The 26,053-nt window shown below is 37.6% G+C and overlaps 1 protein-coding gene across 1 annotated transcript in view; it reads left to right on the top strand.

Moving 5' to 3' along the window:
- CCDC39 (coiled-coil domain containing 39) overlaps nucleotides 1-26,053 on the top strand; it is a 52,444-nt gene that overhangs the window by 21,094 nt on the left and 5,297 nt on the right. The window contains exons 10-19 of the mRNA XM_010855627.1: nucleotides 1,254-1,448; nucleotides 2,277-2,441; nucleotides 5,622-5,759; nucleotides 9,406-9,614; nucleotides 13,651-13,774; nucleotides 23,374-23,533; nucleotides 23,978-24,084; nucleotides 25,275-25,415; nucleotides 25,554-25,733; nucleotides 25,873-25,958. Of these exons, the coding sequence (XP_010853929.1) occupies nucleotides 1,254-1,448; nucleotides 2,277-2,441; nucleotides 5,622-5,759; nucleotides 9,406-9,614; nucleotides 13,651-13,774; nucleotides 23,374-23,533; nucleotides 23,978-24,084; nucleotides 25,275-25,415; nucleotides 25,554-25,733; nucleotides 25,873-25,958 (1,505 nt within the window). The remainder of the gene's footprint in view (nucleotides 1-1,253; nucleotides 1,449-2,276; nucleotides 2,442-5,621; nucleotides 5,760-9,405; nucleotides 9,615-13,650; nucleotides 13,775-23,373; nucleotides 23,534-23,977; nucleotides 24,085-25,274; nucleotides 25,416-25,553; nucleotides 25,734-25,872; nucleotides 25,959-26,053) is intronic.

Here is a 26,053-nt window from a genome sequence, read left to right as displayed (position 1 = left end):
AGACAGACCTGCCTCTTGAGACGGGAGAAGTGAAACTGGGGTACTGGTTTCTGTTTCCTAGTGGGCTGCATAGGTAGGGAAGTCAGCTGCAGGCAAAATGTGAGTAAGGAATAGTGCCAGTAGTGTGTTGGTGCCAGTGCTTACCAGCTCACAAAAGCTGATAGTTACATTTTCTGGAATTTTATAAGTCAGCTGCTAAATATAGCTACTATTAAAAATCAAATTATATAGACTCACAATTATATAAATTATATTAAAAACAAAGTAAAAAGTACTCAGCACATGTCACTTCTAAATTAGTTTTCTACACTTTACTGTTGTCTATGCTTTTAAGGTTGGAGAAGGCAGTGGCACCCCACTCCAGTAGTCTTGCCTGGAAAATCCCATGGACAGAGGAGCCTGGTAGGCTTCAGTCCATGGGGTTGCTAAGAGTCGGACATGACTGAGTGACTTCACTTTCACTTTTCACTTTCACGCATTGGAGAAGGAAATGGCAACCTACTCCAGTGTTCTTGCCTGGAAAATCCCAGGGACGGGGGAGCCTGTTGGTCTGCCATCTATGGGGTCACACAGAGTCGGACACGACTGAAGCGACTCAGCAGCAGAGCATGCTTTTAAGGTTACTTAAAATTACTAACATCTATCATATCTGTATAGTGGTGTTGTTTAATCACCAAGTTGTGTCCGACTCTTATATCTGTATAGTAGATATACTGCATAATGATCTGCAACTGCCTATCTCTTCCCAGCTTTGAATTTAGAGGAATCATGTGAGTAGCTTGAAATTGGCCTTAGTGGGAATATAAATAATTATGGAAATCAGCCTCTTCCTCCTAACCTCCCATCTATTACAAACCTGGTGGTTAAGCATTTATCTGCTCACCACTGAATAGTGCTGAAAAGAAGGTGGGAGAGTTCTTCCCTTAACATTTTCAAGACTTTAGTAAACTTTGGGAACTTATAAGCTGTGTGTCTTCAATGTATTTTATATTCTAAAGAAACCAGTGAAAAATGGTCAAGTTCTAAGGCTAAGGTGACACAGGGTAGATGACATATCAAGGTACATGATACAGGAATAGTGGATGAGAGTAGACTACAAGCAATGTTGGGAATGTGTTGAAATTGTAAGAAGGGCTTTATACTCTCTAGGGCTAAAATAAGGGTTTGTTGATGAGCCCCTAAATTATAATATTCATTCAGTAAAACATTTAAAGGTATTATATTACATTAATCATTGTTATTCTTATTATCAGGAAGTAGAAGTTCAGTTGAACATAGTGAAAGATGTGTTATTTAAGAAAGTTCAGGAATTACAGACTGAAACAATGAAAGAAAAAGCTCTCATATCTGAAATTGAAGGAACCCGTTCTTCTCTAAAGCACCTCAACCATCAGTTACATAAACTGGACTTTGAAACCTTGCAGCAGCAAGAAATTATGTACGCTCAGGTAGATGTTACTCTTATGAATGTCTTCATACTGATTTGTCATAATTGTGATGGTCAAGATACCGCAGTGTCCTAAGAAAAAGATTTCTATGAACTCTTGAGGTTGGCGTAGACAGATGCTACAGACTGCAGTGGGTGTGGGTTCCATCTCTGGCCAGGGAACTAAGATCCTACATGCTGCATGGTGCAGCCAAAAAAACAACAAAAAGAATTCCTAAAACCCCTGCAAAACTGTATGTTATGCATACATCAGCCTCTCCACCCCTGTCCCTGGACCAATAGGTTAAAAGTATTTTTAAAGTTTCCTTTTTGGTTCTCTTTATCGTATTCTGTCCCATGTTAATTGTTTAATGTCCTCCATCTCTACATCTTAATTTTTGCCTCTTATATATTCTTAATTTCTCAGAAATACAGATGCTGAAGTATAATTTTCAAAATATTGTTTAAAATTTCATCGTGTTTGAGCCTTTCATGGCTAACAATCTGTGCCTCTTTTTTGTACTCTGTAGAAAAATACCCTCCAAAATCCATGTCCATGTAAACCTAGTAGATTTACTGATGTTCTATCATGATAGTACAATAAGTACCCACCTAACTGCTCTATTATATTCTAAGATTAGTGTGTGTTATTATCATATACTCTGGTTGTTGAAGAATAGTTTACTGTTTCTCCCGTTGGAGTAAGAAGGACTTCATCACTAGAGAGTTAAAGTGACTTTAGTAAATGATGACATCAGACCAAACTCATGAAAATATTTACAGTGTGTTTGCATCTAAAAAATGGTTTTAACTGTTTCTCCCTATTAACGTTCTTTAAAACCTGTAACAGGATTTTTACATTCAGCAAGTAGAACGCCGAATGTCGCGCTTAAAGGGAGACATTAATTCAGAAGAAAAACAAGCCCTTGAAGCAAAAACTGTTGAACTTCAGAAGACATTGGAAGAGAAAAAATCTGCACTTTGCCTTTTGGAAACACAGATCAAGAAGCTTCATGTAACTTAGCTAAAATACTTTTTATGCTTCAAATATCCTAATTATTAGTCATTTTATGTTAACATGTTCCTAAGACTGACTTTGGATAGGATGATTGCCAAGCTACCCACATATGTAATAAATGTATGAACTAATGCCCGTATTTCTGTGCTTACATCCTCATATGAATATGAGAAATTCATGAAATATGAAATATGAAAATAACGTTACCATTGATTATGCATTTGCTGTATGCTATGTCTATGTCTTTAGTGTTTTATTTCATTTAATCCTTATAAATGTCTTGTGAGGAAGATATTATTACCTGTTTTACAGATTAAGTAACTTGTTCATGATTTCACAGCGAGGATTTGATCCTTGGTCCATGTGACTTAAAAATAGTCTTAAATGGTACATGATTTAAAAAATTGATAAGTTCTAGTTTCTATTATGTGTCTCCCATAATAACTTGATTGCTTTTTATCACTGAAGTGGCATCTAAAAGAAGCTGCTCTTTTATGGGTCTTCTTTTGTTATTCAAATATTTACTTAGTTATATATTTCATATGACTCTATTTTGTTAATAAGGTTAAAAATGTTCTTCATCCTTAGGTACTTTAATATGTTTATGGTAATATAAAACCTGTGTTACGGGAACCTATGTAATATAGAACCTATGCTAATGTTTAACTGGCAAGAGTGAAGGCCTGAAAGCATGGATCTGAATGGGGGGAGAACTCCAATTTTAAATGTTGAACAGCTGGAAAGGCTAGTGATGAATGTCCTCTAGTGGTTAAATGAAAAATTGCCCTGAATTCCTTAAGGGCTACAAAGGTGAAAGGGAGCTATTACTTTTTTAAATTAGGAAAGAAAAAAAAAATTCAACATGACAAAATATTGGTTTCGAGTGGTTTATAGCCTGATTAAATTTTTAAAAGACTATTTCCTTGGTTTAATAATAGGAGCACATGTTTTGGAATCAGAACTGGTTTTGAATGTCAAGGTTATACCTAACTACCTGGGTTGGGAAGATCCCCTGGAGGAAGCCATGGCAGCCACTCCAGTATTCTTACCTGGAGAATCCCATGGACAGAGGAGCCTGGAAGGCTGCAGTCCTTAGGGTTACATAGAGTTGGACAGAACTGAAGTGACTTAGCACAGCACAGTACTGCTTTTTTAACTTTTCTGAGTCTTAGTTTACTCATTTTTAAATGGAAAAAAAAATTTGATATTATTTTAGGACATTTGGGAGAATTAGAAGCAATGTGTATCTTAACAGTGCATTTAGTCTGTTCTCAATAAATGGTATTGTTTTAATTACATAGAATATGAGAATATTGGTGCTATAGAATGATAGGAGGATGACTTTCATATTTGGATGTGTTTTTTGATGCTAACTCAATTGTGTCTGTTTTGCTGTGTGAGAGTGGTTCTAATGCTCCCCATTTTAACTACCGTGGGGCTTTGTCCATGATGCAGTAGGCTAGTACTTATGCCTATCCCAACTCTGGTTTTGACAGAGAAGTAAATAAATTAATAGACATACAAGTGAATTTTTAAAGATATTAAAGCTAGTTAACTTTCTAATGAAGGTTTTATCTTCTCGATAGTAGTGTTAGATTGTAAAGTCATTCTATATTCTCTTTCCCATGCCACTCCATCTCTTATTTTGAATAACAAACAAATTTCCTCTAGTTGAAAATTACCTTAAATTAATATTTTAATTCTAAAAGTTAATTTTTTGAAGTCATATATTTATGTGAAAAAAAAATCTTACTGTCTTGTTTCAATCTTAGGTTCTGATTGTTCAGAGAAATACAGGCAGTGAGAAAGGTAGGGGAGGGAGGAAGCAAGGGAGAGAGGAAGCGAGAGGGGAAAGGGAGAGAGATCTTGGCACTAGAAACTTTTTGCTTTAGGTCCCCTAAGAGGGACTAAGGAGGACAAAGAGAGCAAACCTCATTCTAGTTCTGGGTGGGAAGTGAAGTGAAGTCGCTCAGTCGTGTCCGACTCTTTGCGACCCCATGGACTGTAGCCTACCAGGCTCCTCTGTCCATGGGATTTTCCAGGCAATAGTACTGGAGTGGATTGCCATTTCCTTCTCCAGGGGGTCTTCCCAACCCAGGGATTGAACCCAGGTCTCCCGCATTGTAGACAGACGCTTTACCATCTGACCAGGGAGGGAGGATGCAAACTTGTATAAAGCTGGAAGACTGATGAGTATGTATGACCCATTCATTCAGTCGATGGAATTAGATCTTATCTAGCATTTTTCTCTTCAGCAATATGTGATTATATACATAATAATCATAACTACATTTCTCTGTGTCAAACATTGTTGCACATATTACAGTAACTTCTTTAACCCTCCACAACAGCCGTGGTAGGTAGGTGTTGTTATCATCTCCATTTTAGAAATGAGAAAACTAAGGAAGAATAGATTGCCCACTGGCGTTGGATGGCTGATAAGTAATTGCTGCTGCTGCTAAGTCGCTTCAGTCGTGTCTGACTCTGTGTGACCCCATAGACGGCAGCCCACCAGGCTCCCCCATCCCTGGGGTTCTCCAGGCAAGAACACTGGAGTGGGTTGCCATTTCCTTCTCCAATGCATGAAAGTGAAAAGTGAAAGTGAAGTAGCTCAGTTGTGCCCGACTCTTAGTGACCTCATGGACTTCAGCCCACCAGACTCCTTCATCCATGGGATTTTCCAGGGAAGAGTACTGGAGTGGGGTGCCATTGCCTTCTCCGGATAAGTAATTAAGACCATCTAATTCCAGAGCTTGTAGTTAACCAAAACCCTTTGCTTTCTCAGACTGTTAACATTTTTACCTTCTGGGGCTTGGGTTGAATCAAATGATGAAATCCAGAAGGTGAACCCTATATTTAAACAAAACTTGAACTCTGCCCTCCCATGTCTTCCCATAAATGGCAATCACTTAATAATTCAGTTTGAATGGTAATCATACATGATATTTCCTAGAATTACTAAAATCAAACTGAACCCAAACATCAACAAATAATAAAAATGAAAGTGTTTATATGTGAATATCCATGTACATCTTATTAGAGATGTCAGAGTATGAAGGGGTGAGATTTAAAAATCTGATTATTATAAATATTTAATGGAGCATATAATTCAATGTGTCATGCATGTAATATTGTTATTTAAAATATGTATTTATGTACCTTTTTTCCTCTTTACAGAATGATCTTTACTTTACCAAGAAGTCAAATAGTAAATATCGTGATGAAAAACAGTCCCTCATGACCAAAATAAATGAACTAACCCTCTTCAATGACAGATCAGAGAAAGAACTTACTAAAGCCAAAGCTTTAAAACAGGTGCAATAAAGTCATGTTTATATATAATATTAAAATCCAATACTTTCATGCTAATTGTAGAAAAAATTTTAAATATACCAAATTATAAAGGAAAAAAAGTTACTATAATCACTGTACAGATAATAAGCAGTGTTATAGTATATTATCATCTTTCAGTCTTTTAAAGAAAATGGATTTATATATTGTATTCAAAAAATTTAAAATATATGATACATGTTTTCTAAACATTAAGTATCTTTAAAGACTTCCTACACCCCATTGCATGAAGTTCCTATAATTTATTTGACCATCTATTTTTGGATATATATATTTTCAGTGTTTGGCTATTATAGATAGTACTCTCATGTACTGTGCACGTATTTCATTGTACAGTTGTTCATATAGTTCCTTAGGATAAATTTCTAGCTGTATAATTATGGTTCAAAAGAATGTATATTTCTAGTATCTTGAAACTATTTTCAAACCATTTGCCTTCTAGAAGGTTCAATTAATACTTCCACCAGCAATGTATAAGCATTCTATTTTATTCACCACCACCAGGGCTGGATAATATACTGTATAAAATTCCTGTTAGTTTGATGGGCAAACATAGTGTTTCATTGTTTTTAGTCTGCATTTTAAAGTTGTGAGTGAAGTGAAGTTGCTCAGTTGTGTCCAACTCTCTGCAACCCCACGGACTATAGCCTATCAGGCTCCTCCATCCATGAAATTTTCCAGGCAAGAGTACTGGAGTGGGTTTCCATTTCCTTCTCCAGGGGATCTTTCCGACCCAGGGATTGAACCCGGGTCTCCCACATTGCAGGCAGACACTTTACCATCTGAGCCACCAGAGAATCCTGCATTTTAAAGTTAGTGAACATTTTAAGCATAAAATTTAAAATATTTATGTTTCATTGGAAATGTTTAAGCATTTTTTCTGCTATGTTATTTTCTATAATTTTTCTTTTGGATTTCTAGTTCATTTTCTTGCATATATTTCCATTAGGTGGTTTATGTTTTTAAAATACATGGGAAAAGATCTTCGTATATTAACTCATAAGTATTTGTCCCATTGTCTTTAAACTTCTCTTCAGTTTTTTTCCATAAAACTTTTTTTTAAACATCATATGTTTAAGTGTTTTTCCCTATATAATTTTTATGCTTAGAAACTTTTTAGTCACACTAAAAACATTTACTATTTCTAGTGGCTGCATTTGGTTTCATCTCTTACATTAAGTTCTTTCATTCATCTGGAATTTATTTCTGGTACATATGAGATATGGGGGTTTAATCTTTGCTCTAAATAACAAGCTTTGTCTTGCAATAGTAAAATCTTATATTCTGGAGTATTTTTTCTGGGCTTTCTCTTCTGAAAATTGATCTATTAAGTGTGATCTTGTGTCAGTACTCTGTTGTTGTTCAGTCACTAAGCCATGTCTGACTCTTTGCAACCCCATGGACTACGTACGGCAAGCCAGGCTTCCTCGTATATCATCAACTTCTGGAGCTTGCTCAAACTCATGTCCATTGGTTGGTGATGCTATCTGACTGTCTCATCCTCTGTCATCCTCTTCTTCTCCTGCCTTCAATCTTTCCCAGCATCAAAGTCTTTTCCAATAAGTTGGCTCTTTGCATCAAGTGGCGAAAGTGTTAGAGCTTCAGCTTCAGCATGAGTCCTACCAATGAATATTCAGGGTTGATCTCCTTTAGAATTGACTGGTTTGATCTCCTTGCAGTCCAAGGGACTCTCAAGAGTCTTCTCCAACACCACAGTTCGAAAGCATCAACTCTTCAGCTCTCAACCTTCTTTAATGGTCCAACTCTCATATCCATAATGACTACTGGAAAAACCACTTTTAACCCTACGGACCTTTGTTGGCAAAGTGGTGTTTCTGCTTTTATAACACACTGTCTAGGTTTGTCATTGTTGTTGTTTAGTTACTAAGTCATGTCCGACTCTGTGACTCCATGGACTATAGCCCACTAGGCTCCTCTGTCTGTGGGATTTCCCAGGCATGAACTGGAGCAGGTTGCCATTTTCTTCTCCAGGGGATCTTCTCAACCCAGAGATTGAATTTACATCTTTTGTACTGGCAGGCGGATTCTTTACCACTGAGTCACCAGGTAAGGTTTGTAACAGCTTTCCTTTTAATTTCATGGCTGCAGTCACTGTCTGCAGTGATTTTGGAGCCTAAGAAAATCTGATCCGTCACTGCTTCCATTTTTTCCACCTCTATTTGCCATGAGGTGATGGGACTGGATGCCATAATCTTACTTTTTTGAATGTTGATTTTCAAGCCAGCTTTTTCACTCTGCTCTTTCACATCATCAAGAGGCTCTTCAGTTCCTCTTCACTTTCTGCCATTAGAGTGGTATCAGCTGTATATATCAGGTTGTTGATATTTCTCCCAGCAATCTTGATTCCAGCTTGTGATTCATCCAGCCCAGCATTTCACATGATGTACTCTGCATATAAGTTAAATAAGCAGGGTGACAATATACAGCCTTGTCATTCTCCTTTTCCAATTTTGAACCAGTCAGTTCCATGTCTGGTTCTAACTGTTGCTTCTTGACCTGCATACCAGGTTTCTCAGAGGCAGGTAAGGTGGTCTGGTACTCCCATCTCTTTAAGAATTTTCCACAGTTTGTTTTGAACCACGCAGTAAGCTTTAGCGTAGTTAATGTATCAGATTTTTCTTTTTTTTGGGAACTCCTTTTCTTTCTCCATGGTTCAAGACATATTGGCAATTTGATCTCTGGTTCCTCTGCCTCTTTGAAACCCAGCTTGCACACCTAGATGTTCTTGGTTTACATACTATTAATGCCTAGCTTGAGGGATTTTGAGCATAACTTTGATAGCATGTGAAATGAGTACAACTGTATGGTAGTTTAAACATTCTTTGGTGTTGTCCTTCTTTGGGATTCCAATGAAAACTGACTTTTCCAGTCCTGTGGTCACTTCTAAGTTTTCCAAATTTGCTGGTGTATTGAGTGCAGTACTTTAAAAGTCTTAATCTTTTAGGATTTGAAATAGCTCAGCTGGAATTCAATCACCTCCACTAGCTTTGTTTGTAGTACTGCTTCCTAAGGCCCACTTCACACTTCAGGATGTCCAAGTCTAGGTGAGTGACCACAACCTTGTGGTTATTCAGGTCATTAAGATCTTTTTTTGTACAGTTCTTTGTATTCCTGCCACCTCTTCTTAATCTCTTCTGCTTCTGTACTCTATTCTACTCATGACTCTCCTTCAGTATTCTACTTATGATTGAACTATTTTAAAATAAAAATGTATTTATACTTTATCTTGTAGAATTAGTTTAAAATATAAAAATTCTTATCCATAGGGCATCATATATTTTCTGGATATTGTAACTTTCAATTTTAGGAATAACTTCATTTTGTTTTTTTTTATTAATAGTAAAACTTGAATTTACAATTACATTATAATAAAAGTTGGAATAGTTATAAACCCTTCTCTTAAAAGGAAAAAGCAGAGTTATGACTCAGAGCAATCTAAACTTAACCCTAATTAATATCTTGGAAAATAGTCAAATTAGAAAAAATTCTATTTTCAAGTTTGGCTTTAGTAGCAATAACAAAGAAACGTATTTTGGATTGGTTATACAAATAATTGTTTCAATATTTGATGATTTTGTTATGTTGATAGGATTTGATGATAGAAGACAATCTTTTAAAACTTGAGGTTAAACGTACTCGAGAACTGCTTCACAGTAAGGCAGAAGAAGTTCTTTCTCTGGAAAAAAGAAAACAACAGTTACACACAGCTATGGAAGAACGGACCGAAGAAATTAAGGTTCACAAAACAATGCTTGCATCACAAATAAGATATGTTGATCAAGAACGGCAAAATATAAGGTAATAATTAGAATTTTAAAATACTGCTAATGAATTTTGAAAACATGAGTAGTGTTAGAAGAACTGACTGCTCCCTCCACCACCTTGGATATCCATCTTTTTATTTGTTTGAAAAGGCTATTAATATAATGTGTGTGTGTATGCTCAGTCATGTCTGACTCTTTGCGACCCCATAGACTGTAGCCTGCCAAGCTCCTCTGTCCATGGAATTCTCCAGGCAAGAATACTGGAGTGGGTAGCCATTTCCTTCTCCAAGGGATCTTCTCGACCAAGGGATTGAACCTGGGTCTCCAGCATTGCAGGCATAATCTTTACTGTTTGAACCACCAGGGAAGATTAATATAATACATAGGCCACATTTTAGTAGCAAATCTATGCTTCTCTCTCTCTCTCTCTATTTCCTTAGGCTAACTCCTTGTTCTGCAGATTTATCATTTTACATTAAGATCACCAATTCCCTTGGAATTGATTTTTATGTATAGTTCGTGGTAAGGGTTCAATAACATGTTTTCCCTTATGGATCTGCCTGCTATGCAGGAGATGCAGGAGATGTGGGTTCAGGATCCTGCAGGGGGACCCAAGATACCCCCTGGGTTGGGAGGATCCCCTAGAAAAGAGCATGGAAACCCACTCCAGTATTCTTTCCAGGAAAATCCCATGGACAGAGAAGCCTATTGGGCTATGGCTATGGGGTCGCACAGAGTTGATCATGACTGAAGCAACTGAGTATGCACGCATGCTCAAGGGTCCAGTAACATGCTTTCCCTTATGGATACCCAATAGCTGCATTTATTGAAGCAATTTTCCCCTAGAGATTTCACCTATCTTGTATAAGATTTATTTCTGGATTATATGCTACTTTTTAAGTGTTACTGTCAATGTTATCTCTTTTTAAAGCATTTCATATTTGATTTGTTGCTGGTATGTAGAAATGCAGTTGGTTTCATTAAGTATTCATCAACCTTGCTTAAACTTTTATTAATTCTAACAGTTGATCTGTAGATTCTACCTTCCAGGTATTTAATTGATACCATTTGCAAACAACAGTTTTGTGTCTTCCTTTTCAACCTCTATAACTTTTCTTGTTCTTGCTTTATCGTCCTTGCTATTTAACCTCCAGTTCAATGACAGATAGTAGTGGTGATTGCAGGTACCCTTGTCTTGCAGGTGCTTGATCTCAAAGGGAAAGTGTTCATTGTTTTATCATTAAGTATCAAGTTTACTATAGTGTTTTTTGAGATTCTTTTTACAATATTAAGAGAGATCCCATCTATTTTCATTCTTTGCTAAGAGGTTGTTTTAGTTTTTTTAATCAGAAATGAATGTTGACTTTTATTATGTGATTTTTTTTCAGTCATTGATATGATATAGCTTATTCAATGTTAGTATAATTGAAAACTGTATATTGATCGCTTTTTCAAAGTTAAACTAACTTACCTTCTTGTAGTAAATGTAACTGTCACATATTATATTTTGTATGTATCTAGATTTTGTTTGCTAATATTTTTATATAATTTTTACATTCTATGCTTATAGTTCATTTCTCTCCTGTCCTTGTCAAATTATCAGGTTATTAAGGTTACATCTACTTTTATAAAATGATTTTTGTGTTTCTTTTTTTCCTATACTCTAGGTAAGTTTGTAAAAGAGCAGAATTACATCTTGAATTTTCGAACACGTCACTGGTAAAGCCTTTGGACATCTGGAGTTTTTTGAGGAAGATTTAGTTCAGTTGAACTGTTGGTTCAGTTTATTTATTGGTTATGGAACAGTGTGGATCTTGTATTTTTTCTTGCATCTGTTTTAGTAAATTTCTTTTCTCTAGAAAAAATTTTCTACAGACTTCTTTCATGAAAGTGGCTCTTATTTCTGCGTAATCTTCTGTATCTCCTTTTTTTCCTCCTCTCAATCATATCACATTTGTTTTCCATTTTTTCATTCATAAAGAAACTTATCTTTCTTGTTTCCAGAGCTGTGGTCGGTAGGTTTTTTTTCCTTTTAATATTTTCTGTTTTAGGAAGGAGACATGTTTGTGCTTGGTCCACCATCTTAAGCTGAAAGGCCAACAAGGCTTGTCTTTTACAATCACATAAAGGATGAGTAAATATTTTCTGATGAAATAATATTAATACTTAAAAATAAGCAAAGCTATAACTTCTGATACTTACTATGTTTTACCATCAACTTTCTTTAGGAGAAGGAACCTAGTATGTTGAAGATTTCTTTTCACTATGGTTAGAAGGCTTATTTTCATGAAGCTGTAAGCAGGCAAATGAGTCTCCATGTTGCTGTACATATATTAGCATTATTAGTATTATTACAAAATAAGTTAAAAATGATTTAAAAATATAAATTTACTGGAATAAAAGGAAGAAAGTAACCAGCAATTTTAAGGCTGTAAATCTCAGGAGGTAATTCTCCAGAAGTTTCTCATATTTCTGCATACCTTAGGAGGAGAGGCAATAGCTATCCTGTTCTGGACCATATTTTAAAAAATTTTTGGTGAAAAACACCTAAAATTTATCTTAACCATTTAAAAATGTATAGTTAGTAGTAGTAATATTTTCACATTTTTGAGCAACAGATCTCTAGAACTTTTTCATCTTGTAAAACTGAAATTCTATACCCATTAAATATTAGCTTTGCATTTTCCCCTTCCCCTCGCCCTTGATAGCCACTATTTTTTCTGCCTGTATGAATTTGACTACACTAGATGCCTCACATAAGTGGATCATGTAGTATTGATATTTGTGTTTTTTGACTGGTTTATTGTATTTAGCATAATGTCTGCAAGACTCACCCATGTAGCATGTGATAGATTTTCTCTCTAAGGCTGAATAATACTTCATTGTATGTATGTATCACATTTTATCCATTCATTGGCCTATGGACATTTGGCTTGCTTCCACTTCTTGGCTATTGTGAACTATTGTGAATAACATCGATGTGCAGACATGTCTTTGAAAACCATTTTCAGTTCTTTAGGATATATACCAGGAGTAGGATGACTGGATCATATGGCTATTTTATTTTTAACTTTTTGAGGAACTACCATATTTTTCATAGTGGTTGCATCATTTTACTGTCCCATCAAGAGTTCTTAAAGGTTCAGTTTCTCTACACCCTCACCAATACTTTATTATTATTTTTTTTGTCTTTGATAGTAGCCATTCTCGCTGGTGTGAAATGACATCTTATTGTGGTTTTGATTTGCATAGGACTATCTTTTAAAGGATATTTGGATAGTGAATAGCCTTGGGGCTAGAGATAGTATCTCCCTCCGGAGCAAAGGTTAGGTATGTTTGCTTATTTCCCATTATGAAATATTTGGATTAGCTAAGCTTGAGTTCTTCAGTTGTGACATAAACCTACTGTATGTGCAGCATCCATTTGATCCCCTCCTCACTTGCATGTGACTTCAAGAGCAAGGGGAACCAATGCAAATAGGCAGCTCATGCTACTTGGTATGCCAATGAGTGGTAAAGTCCTTTTTCTGTGACCCAGATATCTTGTGTTTTCTGCCAGCATCCATGAAAGTGGCAGACTAACTTGCTAGCTTTTAAATAGGGTGAAATCTGAGACCTTTCACAGTTCAGTTCAGTTCAGTTGCTCAATCACGTCCAATTCTTTGCCACCCCATTGACTGCAGCACGACAGGCTTCCCTGTCCATCACCAACTCCCGGGGCCTACTCAAACTCATATACAAGGAGTCAGTGATGCCAGCCAGCCATCTCATCCTCTGTCGTCCCCTTCTCTCACCTTCAATCTTTCCCAGCATCAGGGTCTTCTCCAATGAGTTGGTTCTTCACATCAGGTGGCCAAAGTATTGGAGTTTCAGCTTTAGCATCAGTCCTTCCAATGAATATTCAGGACTGATTTCCTGTTTTCAAACTGAAATGTAAAACTGCAAAGTGAGAACCTATTTAAACTGTTTCAGTAGTAACACAAATACAGATGTCTTCTCTAAGAACAGTATAGTCCTTTAAAAAAGTATATTGTTTGTTTTTCAGTGTTTAATTTTTCTTTTCATGTTAGTGCTGAGTTTCATGAGCAGCTAAGTAAAATTGATAAGCTGAAGAATAGATATGAAATTCTTACTGTTGTTATGCTGCCTCCTGAAGGAGAAGAGGAGAAAACGCAGGCCTACTATGTAATAAAGGTAAGCTTAATGGATTTATGGGCTTCCCTGGTGGCTCTGATGGTGAATTATCCATCTGCAATGCAGGAGACCAGGCTTTGATCCCTGGGTTGGGAAGATCCTCTGGAGAAGAGAATGGCTATCCACTCCAGTATTCTTGCCTAGAGAATTCCACAGATAGAGAAGCCTGGTGGGCTATAGTCCATGGAGTCTCAAAGAGTTGGATATGACTGAGTGACTTACCCTTCCACTTCTAATGGATTTACAGTTGTGGTAAAATGAAGTATCCATTCAGTTCAGTTTAGTTCAGTCACTCAGTCATGTCTGATGCTGCGACCTCATGAACCGCAGCACACCAGGCCTCCCTGTCCATCACCAACTCCTGGAGTTCACCCAAACTCATGTCCATTGAGTCGGTGATGCCATCCAACCATCTCATCCTCTGTCATCCCCTTCTCCTCCCACCTTCAATCTTTCCCAGCATCAGGGTCTTTTCAAATGAGTCAGCTCATCGCATCAGGTGGCCAAAGTACTGGAGTTTCAGCTTCAACATCAGTTCTTCCAATGAACACCCAAGACCGATCTCCTTTAGGATGGACTGGTTGGATCTCCTTGCAGTCCAAGAGACTCTTAAGAGTCTTCTCAAACACCACAGTTCAAAAACATCAAATCTTCGGCGCTTAGCTTTCTTTACAGTCCAAGTCTCACATCCATACATGACTACTGGGAGAACCATAGCCTTGACTAGACAGACCTTTGTTGACAAAGTAATGTCTCTGCTTTTTAATATGGTGTCTATGTTGGTCATAACTTTCCTTCCGAGGAGTAAGTGTCTTTTAATTTCATGGCTGCAGTCACCATCTGCAGTGATTTCGGAGCCCAGAAAAATAAAGTTGGCCACTGTCTCCACTGTTTCCCCATCTATTTGCCATGAAGTAATGGGACCAGATGCCATGATCTTTGTTTTCTAAATGTTGAGTTTTAAACCAGCTTTTTCAGTCTCTTCTTTCACTTTCATCAAGAGCTCTTTAGTTCTTCACTTTCTGCCATAAGGGTGGTGTCATCTGCATATCTGAGGTTATTGATATTTCTCCCAGCAATCTTGACTCCAGCTTGTGCTTCTTCCAGCCCAGCGTTTCTCATGATGTACTCTGCCTATAAGTTAAATAGGCAGGGTGACAGTATACAGCCTTGACGTGTTCCTTTTCCTATTTGGAGCCAGTCTGTTGTTCCTTGTCCAGTTCTAACTGTTGCTTCCTGACCTGCATACAGGTTTCTCAAGAGGCAGATCAGGTGGTCTGGTATTCCCATCTCTTTCAGAATTTTCCACAGTTTATTGTGATCCACACAGTCAAAGGCTTTGGCATAGTCAATAAAGCAGAAATAGATGTTCTTCTGGAACTCTCTTGCTTTTTCCATGATCCAGCAGATGTTGGCAATTTGATCTCTGGTTTCTCTGCCTTTTCTAAACCAGCTTGAACATCTGGAAGTTCATGGTTCACATATTGCTGAAGCCTGGCTTGGAGAATTTTGAGCATTACTTTACTAGCATGTGAGATGACTGCAATTATGTGGTAGTTTGAGCATTCTTTGGCATTGCCTTTCTTTGGGATTGGAATGAATCCCAAGCTCTTGTTAACAACCAAATGGTACTCTTTTTTTTTTTTTTTGCTATGGAATTTCAAATATCATAGCTGTCCAGTAGCTATTGCACATAATTAGGGTCATAGAACATGAGTTGCTAGATGGAGGTACTGAAGGACTATTAGTTTTATACACATGAGGTCAAAGAAAAGCCTACACCATTCAGACACAGGTTTTTTTTTTTTTTTTGGCTATCATTTGTGTCACATTCAGTTCAGTTCACTTCAGTTTAGTCGCTCAGTCGTGTCCGTCTCTTTGCAACCCCATGGACTGCAGCCTGCCAGGCTTCCCTGTCCATCAATTCCCGGAGTTTACTCAAACTCATGTCCATTAAGTCGGTGATATATGCAACCATCTTATCCTCTGTTGTCCTCTTCTCTTGCCTTCAATCTTTCCCAGCATCAGGGTCTTTTCTAGTGAGTCGGTTCTTCACACCTGTGTCATGTTGTGTTCCCTCATTTATTCAAAGTACATAAACTCTTACTCTAAAACCTACTGTCACTCTCAGTATCACGTGCTTGTGACAACCCATTCACTTTGGGCTCAAAGCTTTACTTCACTGTATCCACTCATATGACCACAACCTAGACTTTGTCTCCTGGAGCTCCACCACCTCTGAATCTTACCCTCCTGTTTACCATTGCTGTCCTGGTATGGCAGATATCCAGAGAGGAAGGAGGCTGTTCCTTTGCCTTCATATTAGGAGACAAACACATCAGATAAATTTACTATTTTTTTTTTCCTGATGTTTTGAGAGTTGACTACCATCTTGTGGTTGACTTCTACTTACTCTTCTAAGTTTCCCTCTGTAGCCCTTCTTTTAGGCTGCCCTAAACACATATGTCTGCCACTTTGCCTCAGGAAATTCCATCCAACCTATATGAGAAATGAGTCCCAGCTCTCAAATGCTTCTTATCTCATCAGTCTTTAGTACCTCAGGCTTCTGTCCACTATTAACAGTAGTTTCCTCCTCTCAGGTTTTGAAGGTTCCCAAGGGGTGAATTGGAGGCTCTATTCTGTTAATTCTTGGGAAGTAGATAGATGCTGCAATTGCAGTGAAGTTTCTCTCCCAACAAGGGCTCTGATGAAGCACTGGTGTTAGAGTGCTTTTGCCCGAGTCTTAATTCTATCACTGATTAGGTAGGTGACCTTGAATAAGTTACTTAACCATTTGGGGCCTCAGTGTCCTCACTTGCAAAATTAGGATACTGTTACGTTTGTTGTAAGAAGTAAATGAGAAAATATATGTAAAGCCCTTAAAGCAGTGCATGGAACAAAATGAGCTCTCAATGAATGTTAGCTGAAATTATTGTTATTGCTGTTATGATGATGATGTTGATGGGAAGTATCCACTTTTTAGGAAAAAACAGGCAGGTCATATGAGGAGGAGTATTCCTTTGTGCCAATGTAACTAATATATGACATTAATCAAGGCTGTCAGTTGTTCTCAATTTCCTGATGCCACATTCCACTTTCCATCTTCTCCAGGGTTCATAGCTTGCTACACAGTTATTTACATGTTTTGTTTATAGAACATTTAAATGTTTTACTCACTATTCCTCATGTGTGCCAGATGTATAAAACTGAAACTTTCTTTAATAACTAAAGTCAGTCTGGCTTAATGTTAAGAAAAATCATCCATGGTCTGAAAATGAGGAAAAGCAATCAGTGGGTATACAATGATGCCACTTCATGGTGACAGAGAAGGCTTGCCATTTTCTAGCAGGCCCTCCAGGGATTGTCTGATTCTACAGGAATGCACACCTCTGACTGATTTTCTGTTGACTAATCTATTTTACCATTCTCTAGAGGGATAGACTTTATCTTATGGAAAAATGATGGTAATGCATATGATTCTCACTCATAACAATGCAAATGAATTTTGCCCAGTGTAATACAACTCACTTAATGCTTGTAGGAAAGATAGCCCAAGCATTATATTGTATTACCAAAGCCTTTGACTGTGGATCACAATAAACTATGGAAAATGGGAATACCAGACCACCTGACCTGCCTCTTGAGAAACATGTATGCAGGTCAGGAAGCAACAGTTAGAACTGGACATGGAACAACAGACTCGTTCCAAATAGGGAAAGGAATACGTTAAGGCTGTATATTGTCACCGTGCTCATTTAACTTATATGCAGAGTACATCATGAGAAACGCTGGGCTGGAAGAAGCACAAGCTGGAATCAAGATTGCCGGGAGAACTATCAATAACCTCAGATATGCAGATGACACCACCCTTATGGCAGAAAGTGAAGAGGAACTAAAAAGCCTCTTGATGAAAGTGAAAGAGGAGAGTGAAAAAGTTGGCTTAAAGCTCAACATTCAGAAAACTAAGATCATGGCATCTGGTCCCATCACTTCATGGGAAATAGATGGGAAACAGTGGAAACAGTGTCAGATTTTATTTTTTTGGGCTCCAAAATCACTGCAGATGGTGATTGCAGCCATGAAATTAAGACGCTTACTCCTTGGAAGGAAATTTATGACCAACCTAGATAGCATATAAGCAGAGACATTACTTTGTCCACAAAGATCCATCTAGTCAAGGCTATGGCTTTTCCAGTGGTCGTGTATGGATGTGAGAGTTGGACTGTGAAGAAAGCTGAGCACTGAAAATTGATGTTTTTGAACTGTGGTGTTGGAGAAGACTCTTGAGAGTCCCTTGGACTGCAAGGAGATCCAACCAGTCCATCCTAAAGGACATCAGTCTTGGGTGTTCATTGGAAGGACTGATGCTGAAGCTGAAACTCCAGTACTTTGGCCACCTCATGCAAAGAGTTAACTCATTGGAAAAGACTCTGATGCTGGGAGGGATTGGGGACAAGAGGAGAATGGGATGACAGAGGATGATATGGCTGGATGGCATCACTGATCGATGGACATGAGTTTGGGTGAACTCTGGGAGCTGGTGATGGACAGGGAGGCCTGGTGTGCTATGATTCATGGGGTCGCAAAGAGGTGGACATGACTGAGAGACTAAACCGAACTGAATTGAACTGAAAAGATATTAGGCAGTTTTATATCTATAAGAAAATTAATTTCAGCATTTCTGACTATATATGTAAAATCTGTTCTAATTCTCTTTTTGAACTTGTCTAAATATCTTACTGGTTCTTTCACTAATGAACTGGATAAAATCTTTGACATGTTTATGTTCATATGAGCATAATATTTAACTTTTTGAAAATATGATTTCAGCAGTTCCACTGCTGGAAAAAACTTAGAAGCTAAACATCATTTCTAGTTTTGAATGTGGTAGACTTAGGATGTAAATTCACTCAATTCAGGCTCCTTTCCCTTCCTTATATCCTTTACATTCCTCCCGAAGGTGGTCTTTCCTGATAGGCATATATATGTATGTTTATAGCACTGGGGGAGAGGAGTTTGGTTATAGAGCAAACCAGTCTTTTATTTTCTGCATACTCTATTTCAGGGGTAAGCAAACCAAGGACTCTGGGCTAAGTGCTGCCCACTACCATTTTATAAATAAGTGCTGAACCACACAATACATAAACTCATTCATTTATGTATTGTCTCTGGCTGGTTTCATGCTACAATAGCAGTGGTATTAAGTACTAGTGGTTTAGAGACTGACTGCCCCAGAAAGCCTAAAATATTTACTCTTCCCCATACTGTTTGCTGACCCCTTGTATTAATTTGTTAGAGCTGCTATAACAAAGTGTCACAACTAGGTAGCTTATACTATAGACATCTTACAGTTGTAGTGGCTCGAAGTCCAAGATGGTGTCAGCAGGACTGGTTCTTTCTAAGGGTTTGGAGGGACAATATGTTATATGCCTCTCTCTTAGTTTTTGGTGGTTTGCTGGCAGTTTTTGGAATTCCTTAGCTTATGGAAGCATCATCATTAGCTCTGCCTTCATCTTCACATGGCATTCTTCTTGTGTCTTTTCAGCCTTTCCTCTTTGTCTGTGTTCAAATTCCCCATTTTTGTAAGGACACTAGTGATAGTGGACTAGGGCCTACCCTAATGAGTTCATCATAACTTGACTACATCTACAAAGACCCTATTTCCATATATGGTCACATTCTGAGGTACTGAGGGTTGGGACTTCTTGTGTTTTTTTTTAGGTTAACAGTTTAACCCACAGTCCTCATTTTTGGTCCTGCAAGTATCCTCTTGTCTATGTTACACACATGGTCATATTCCCTTTTACCCACCTTGTATTGTTCAGTCACTCAGTCATGTCTGACTCTTTGCGACCCCATGGACTATAGCACACCAGACTTCCCTGTCCTTCACCATCTCCTGGAGTCTGCTCAAACTCATGTCCATTGAGTTGGTGATGCTATCCAACCATCTTGTCCCGCCATCCCCTTCTCCTCCTGCTTTCAATCCTTCCTACCTTAGCAGCTTCTATATCTGACTCTTAAAAGAGTCAGAAAAAATATAATCAGCAATCAGTGAAGGTCTGGCATCTTTCAAATCACATTTCCAAGTTCCTTTTTATCTTTTTAAGGAAACAGTTCAATTCTGATCAGAATTTAATCAAACAGCCCAATAAAATTACTTTAAAATGCTGACAGAAAGGTATAAACATTTCTACCAAATACTGCTGCTACTGCTGCTAAGTCACTTCAGTCGTATCTGACTCTGTGCGACCCCATAGACGGCAGCCCACCAGGCTCCCCCATCCCTGGGATTCTCCAAGCAAGAACACTGGAGTGGGTTGCCATTTCCTTCTCCAAATAACTGCTCTTCTAATCCAGGATAAAAGGCAAAACATTATATAATTGGTGATTTACAGGTAAATGGGACCATAAAGGTTTAGAAGTTTAAGGTATATATGGAATTAGATCTGGAATTTGTATAAATGAACAAATCCAATGCCTTTATTTGACAAATTGCACTTGGAGTAGTGAAGTAAATTATTTAATGCTATTCAGCTTACTACGGAGAAGGCAATGGCACCCCACTCCAGTACTCTTGCCTGGAAAATCTCATGGATGTAGGAGCCTTGTAGGCTGCAGCCCATGGGGTCGTGAAGAGTCGGACATGACTGTGTGACTTCACTTTCACTTTTCACTTTCATGCATTGGAGAAGGAAATGGCAACCTACTCCAGTGTTCTTGCCTGGAGAATCCCAGGGACGGGGGAGCCTGGTGGGCTGCCGTCTCTGGAGTCGCACAGAGTCAGACAGGACTGAAGCGACTTAGCAGCAGCAGCAGCAGGAGGAAATCTACAACTAAAATCTAGCTGTTTTGACTCATTCTAGCTTTTCCCCACTACACTATATTTTAAATGAAATGTTTGCTAATTCTAGACTGAACTTGAAAGAATTAGATGTAGTTTATCTCAGAATTTTTTTTTTTTGCTAAGCTTTTTATTACATACTATTTGATATAAAATATATATCTTGAGGATAATAAAACAATAAACAGTGAAAATGTTAAGAACTGAAATGTTACCAAAACTTTTCCAGTGATCACATTCTGATTTAAAGATAGATACTTGGGATTGAATAACTTTACCAAAGAAATTATTAGTTGATTTTGACTAAAAATAGGTTTCGGTACTTTTTTTTTTAAACTTTATTAAAGTATCGTTGATTTGTTTAGTGTTAAATTTCTGCTGTACAGCAAGGTGATTCAGTTATACATACATATATTCTTTTTCCAATGTTCTTTCCCATTATGGTTTATTCAATGGGATCTTGTTGTTTATCCAGCCTGTATATATTAATTTGCTTCTGCTAATGTCAAACTCCCATCCCTTCCCCACCCCCTCTCCCTTGGTGACCACACGTCTGTTTGCTATGTCAATCAGCTTATTTTTAGAAATACATTTTACCACAAATTTGCTTCAGTAATTGAGCCAATTGTAATATCTTAACACTTTAGGAAAGATAACTAAAATATAGTTAATTTCACAATAGTGAACCTGAGAAGGACTTAAAAAAAAACTGTAGATCTTAAGTTATGTAAAATTTGATCAGGTTTGAAGGAGGCAGCAATGTTGACTGTGAGAACTTTTTGCTTGCTTAGAATAAATGAGAACTAGAGGTGTGATTCCTGAACCCTGCTTTTACCATATTAGTCATTAAAAACCAACAGTCTTCTGGACTCCCCTGGTGGGCCAGTGGCTAAATTTGCATCTGCTAATCCCAAACTCCCACTCTTTCCCTCCTCTACTCCACCCTTTGCAACTTCAAGTCTGTTTAATGTGTCTGTGGAACTGTTTGTTTCATAGATAGGCTTGTTTTAGAGTCTGCATGTAAGTGATATCATATGATATTTGTCTTTCTCTTTCTTCATTTAGTATGATAACCTCTAGGTCCACCATGTTGCTGCACATTGCATTATTTTATTCTTTTCTACAGCTGAGTTAATATTCCATTGTATATATGTACCACATCAATCCATTCATCTGTCCATGGACATATAAGTTGTTTCCATGTCTTGTGAATAATGTTGTGAACAGAGGGGTCCATGTATCTTTTCTGAGTTATCATTTTATATGCGTATATGCCCAGGAGTAGGATTGTTGGATCATATGGCAACTCTCTTTGTAGTTTTTTCAGGAACCTTCATACAGGTCTTCCACAGTGGCAGCACCAATTTACATCCTCACCAACAGTGGAGGAAGATTCCCTTTTCTTCACACCTCCTCTAGCATGTGCTATTTTTAGGCTTTATAATGATGGCTGTTCTGACTGGTGTAAGGTGGGATCTCACTGCAGTTTTGATTTGAATTTCTGTAATGATTAGTGATGAGGAGCATCTTTTCATGGGGGCATTTTTAAATATATATGCATACTCTCTCTCTCAGTCTTTAATTGGAGAAGTGCTTTGGAACTGTTTTGGCACAACTCTAGAAGGCCTAACCCAGAAGTCCGCTGACTACTTACTGAGGAATTTTTGGTTTTCAGCAGTTTATAGACTTCACTTGTTCCTGGCCACATTTATCATAATTATCTTTAATTAAAGCTGTTTTAAAATATGATAATACATACATGAAGTGAAGTGTTAGTTGCTCACTTCTGTCTGACTCTTTGCAACCCCATGGACTGTAGCCAACCATGCTCCTTTGTCCATGGGATTTTCCAGGCAAGGATACTGCAGTGGGTTAACATTTTCTTCTCCAGGAATATATACATGAAATTGGGCTTAAAATTTGCTGTTTTAATAGTTTTTAAGTGTACAGTTCAGTAGTATTAACTACATTCATATTGTTGTGCAGTCAACACAACAGCCGTCTCCAGAACTTTATCTTTCAGAACTGAAACTGTACCTGTTAAACAGTTAACTCCCCATTTCTCCCTCCCTGAAATCCCTGGCAACCACCAATCTACTTTGCCTTTGTGAATATGACTGCTCTAGGTACTTCATGTAAGTAGAATCATGCAGTATTTTTTCTTCTTAAAAATATTCAATTCCTGGGGTGGGAAGATCCCCTAGAGAATGAAATGGCAAGCCACTCCACTATTCTTCCTGGAGAATTACATGGACAGAGGAGCCTGGCGGGTTAACAGTCCATGGGGTTGCAGAGTTGGACACAACTGAGCAACTAACACTTTCACTTTCATGGGTTTAGCTTGCTAACCTCTTTTACTCCTAAGATTTAAAATGTCAAAGTGTGCCAAACCTCTTCCAGGCAAGAAACATACATTCCTTTTATTTAATATCTAATTTGAAACCTCTTCTACTTAACCTTTTCTTTTCTCAGTAAAGTTTATATTTTTTGGTCATTTTTGTTCGAGTCTTCATGTTAAGTTTTAGTTAACTCCCATCATGGTTTTGTATCCTAAGTGCTATATTTGGAAGGCCTTCAGGATTTGGTAAATCAAGTGCAAGAAATAAATGCTTGGTGCTGCATGAGCGTCCCAAGGCAAATTGGTATTGTGAGTTAAGTACTTCCTGCCCTGATCACAGACATTCTTCTGCCCCTCCCCCACCCGCCCGCCATGATAAATACTTTTAACCAATCTATTCTATTCTGTTTTAAACAGGCTGCTCAAGAAAAAGAAGAACTTCAAAGGGAAGGTGACAGTTTGGATGCTAAGATCAACAAAGCTGAAAAAGAAATCTATGCTCTAGGAAACACCCTGCAAGTGCTGAACAGCTGCAACAATAATTACAAACAATCTTTTCAGAAAGTGACTCCATCTAGTATGTAGAAATTATTGAAACTTTTAAATGAATGTACATGCAATGAAAGCTGCATAGTTATTTTAAAAAGAGGATCACTATGCGATAAGGAAAACAAGTGCCTCATGTTTGATTCAGCTGAAAACCTAATCACCACAACCCCCCTTCCCTCCCCCACTTAAAATAAATGCTAAGGTGTTAATTCCATCTGTTACTAGTTGTAGTGATGTGGCATAGTACTCCTCTACACAGTTCATTTCAAATCTGAAAAACACAGCAGCATACTGGGTGCTCTATGTTGACAAAATAAGAATAGTTATTTCACATCCTATTTTTCAAAAATTAGACATACGGAAGTTGATCTTTCATAATGAAAAATATTAGAAGTTTAAATTATGTATTATTTTAAATTTGCTTTCTACACAGCATGTTAAAAATTTAAAGCAAAATTCTTTTAAATTCTAGGTGCTGAGTATGAGGTAAAAATTCAACTAGAAGAACAAAAAAGAGCTGTTGATGAAAAATATAGATACAAACAAAGACAAATCAGAGAACTACAGGAAGATATCCAGGTAAATTCTATAGGCTTTAATAATAAGCCCTTAGTAAAAGTTAACTAGCACTATTATAATTATTCTACTCTTGTTAATATACAATTTTTTATAGAGAAGCAGTTAGAGATATCTCACTTAAATGAGAAAAAAGTGCTCAAAGTATTAACTAGTTAAAATCCCAGTGCTAAGCCCTGAGAATTACTTGGTAATCAGTGGATAAATTACAGCTAACTACCTATGATATCCCCTAATCTTTATTTCAGTTAAATCCTTTAAAATCACCTTAAAAGACTATTCCTTAAAACAAAAATTTGAAAGATGAGAAAACAATGTGCATGGTAATAAGCAGGCTCTATATAAACATTTTGGAGAAGGCAATGGCACCCCACTCCAGTACTCTTGCCTGGAAAATCCTATGGACGGAGGAGCCTGGTAGGCTGCAGTCCATGGGGTCGCCATGGGGTCGCTAAGAGTCGGACACGACTGAACGACTTCACTTTCACTTTTCACTTTCATGCATTGGAGAAGGAAATGGCAACCCACTCCAGTGTTCTTGCCTAGAGAATCCCAGGGACAGGCGAGCCTGGTGGGCTGCCATCTCTGGGGTCACACAGAGTCGGACACGACTGAAGTGACTTAGCAGGAGCAGCAGCATATAAACATTTAAGGGCTTCCCTGATGGCTCAGTGGTAAAGAATCCACCTGCCAATGCAGCAGACACAAGAGAGAGGGGTGCAATCCCTGGTTTGGGAAGATCCACTGGAGGAGGAAATGGCAACCCACTCCAGTATTCTTCCCTGAAAAATCCCATGAACAGAAGAGCCTGGCAGGCTACAGTTGAAAGGGTCGCAGAGCTGGACATGACTGAGTGCACTTACAGAGATTTTTTTTTTTTATTAAAGGAATAGATTATATGAGTTGGGAATCTTTGAAAACTGTGTGCTTTCAATAGTCATTGTTTGAATTGTTTTTCTCCCAAATACCATAATAACCTTCCAGTGGAATTATATATAAAACTTAATCCATAAAACCATTATACTTATTATCTACCAATAGAATGTACATTATATATGCAGAGTTGGCTACAACTGAGCAACCAAGCACATATATACAAAAACAAAGGAATCAGAATTAAATACTTGACAAGTGGCAATTATAAGTTATTTCTGATCCTAACCAATAAATTTGTTAATATTTATTTTCTGCAGAGCATGGAAAATACTTTAACAGTTATAGAACACTTAACAAATAACGTCAAAGAAAAAGTAACAGAGAAGCAAGCTTATGTACTTCAATTAAACAGAGAAACTGAGGAACAGAAGCCAAAATTAGAAAGAGTAACTAAACAGGTATTGGAAACTTTAAAAAACTGACCTGTCATATTTGTTTTGGAGTTCCAAATGGTAACCTCACATCTTCCTTCATCCATTAAAAAATACTTAGTTCTAGAAAATAGGTTTAAATAACTGACTGCTGTTGACCAACAGTGTGCAAAACTCACCAAGGAAGTCCGTCTTTTGAAAGATACAAAAGATGAAACACTAGAAGAACAAGATATCAAACTTCGTGAAGTGAAACAGCTTCACAAGATCATTGATGAAATGATAGTTGATATCACACAAGAAAATGCTGAGATCGGTGTTATCCTTCAAACATACTTTCAACAGGTAATAAGGTTATCTTCTAGTCAAATATTTCTTAAACATTTCATGAAGAAAAATTTAATTAAAAAACATAAAATGAAATCTATTGAAAAATACTCTGAAATGCAGTGGTACTAATGATTGCTCTTGAATATTTTTCCAGAGTGGTTTAGAACTACCTACAACTAGTACTAAAGGTAGTCGTCACAGTTCTAGATCTCCTTCCCAGACTTCACTGTTATCAGCAAGGTAAGTGGAAGGAGAAAACACCATCTCCTGACTCACTCAGTTACAGCTTCCATCCCAAGCAAATTCGGCCACTTCCATATGCCATCGCTGTTGGA

Source organism: Bison bison, unplaced genomic scaffold (genome assembly GCF_000754665.1).
Source record: "Bison bison bison isolate TAMUID 2011002044 unplaced genomic scaffold, Bison_UMD1.0 scf7180017864367, whole genome shotgun sequence".
NCBI classification, from domain to species: domain Eukaryota; kingdom Metazoa; phylum Chordata; class Mammalia; order Artiodactyla; family Bovidae; genus Bison; species Bison bison.
Note: the sequence above shows the minus strand (reverse complement) of the source record. Positions and strands in the feature narration are given on the sequence as shown.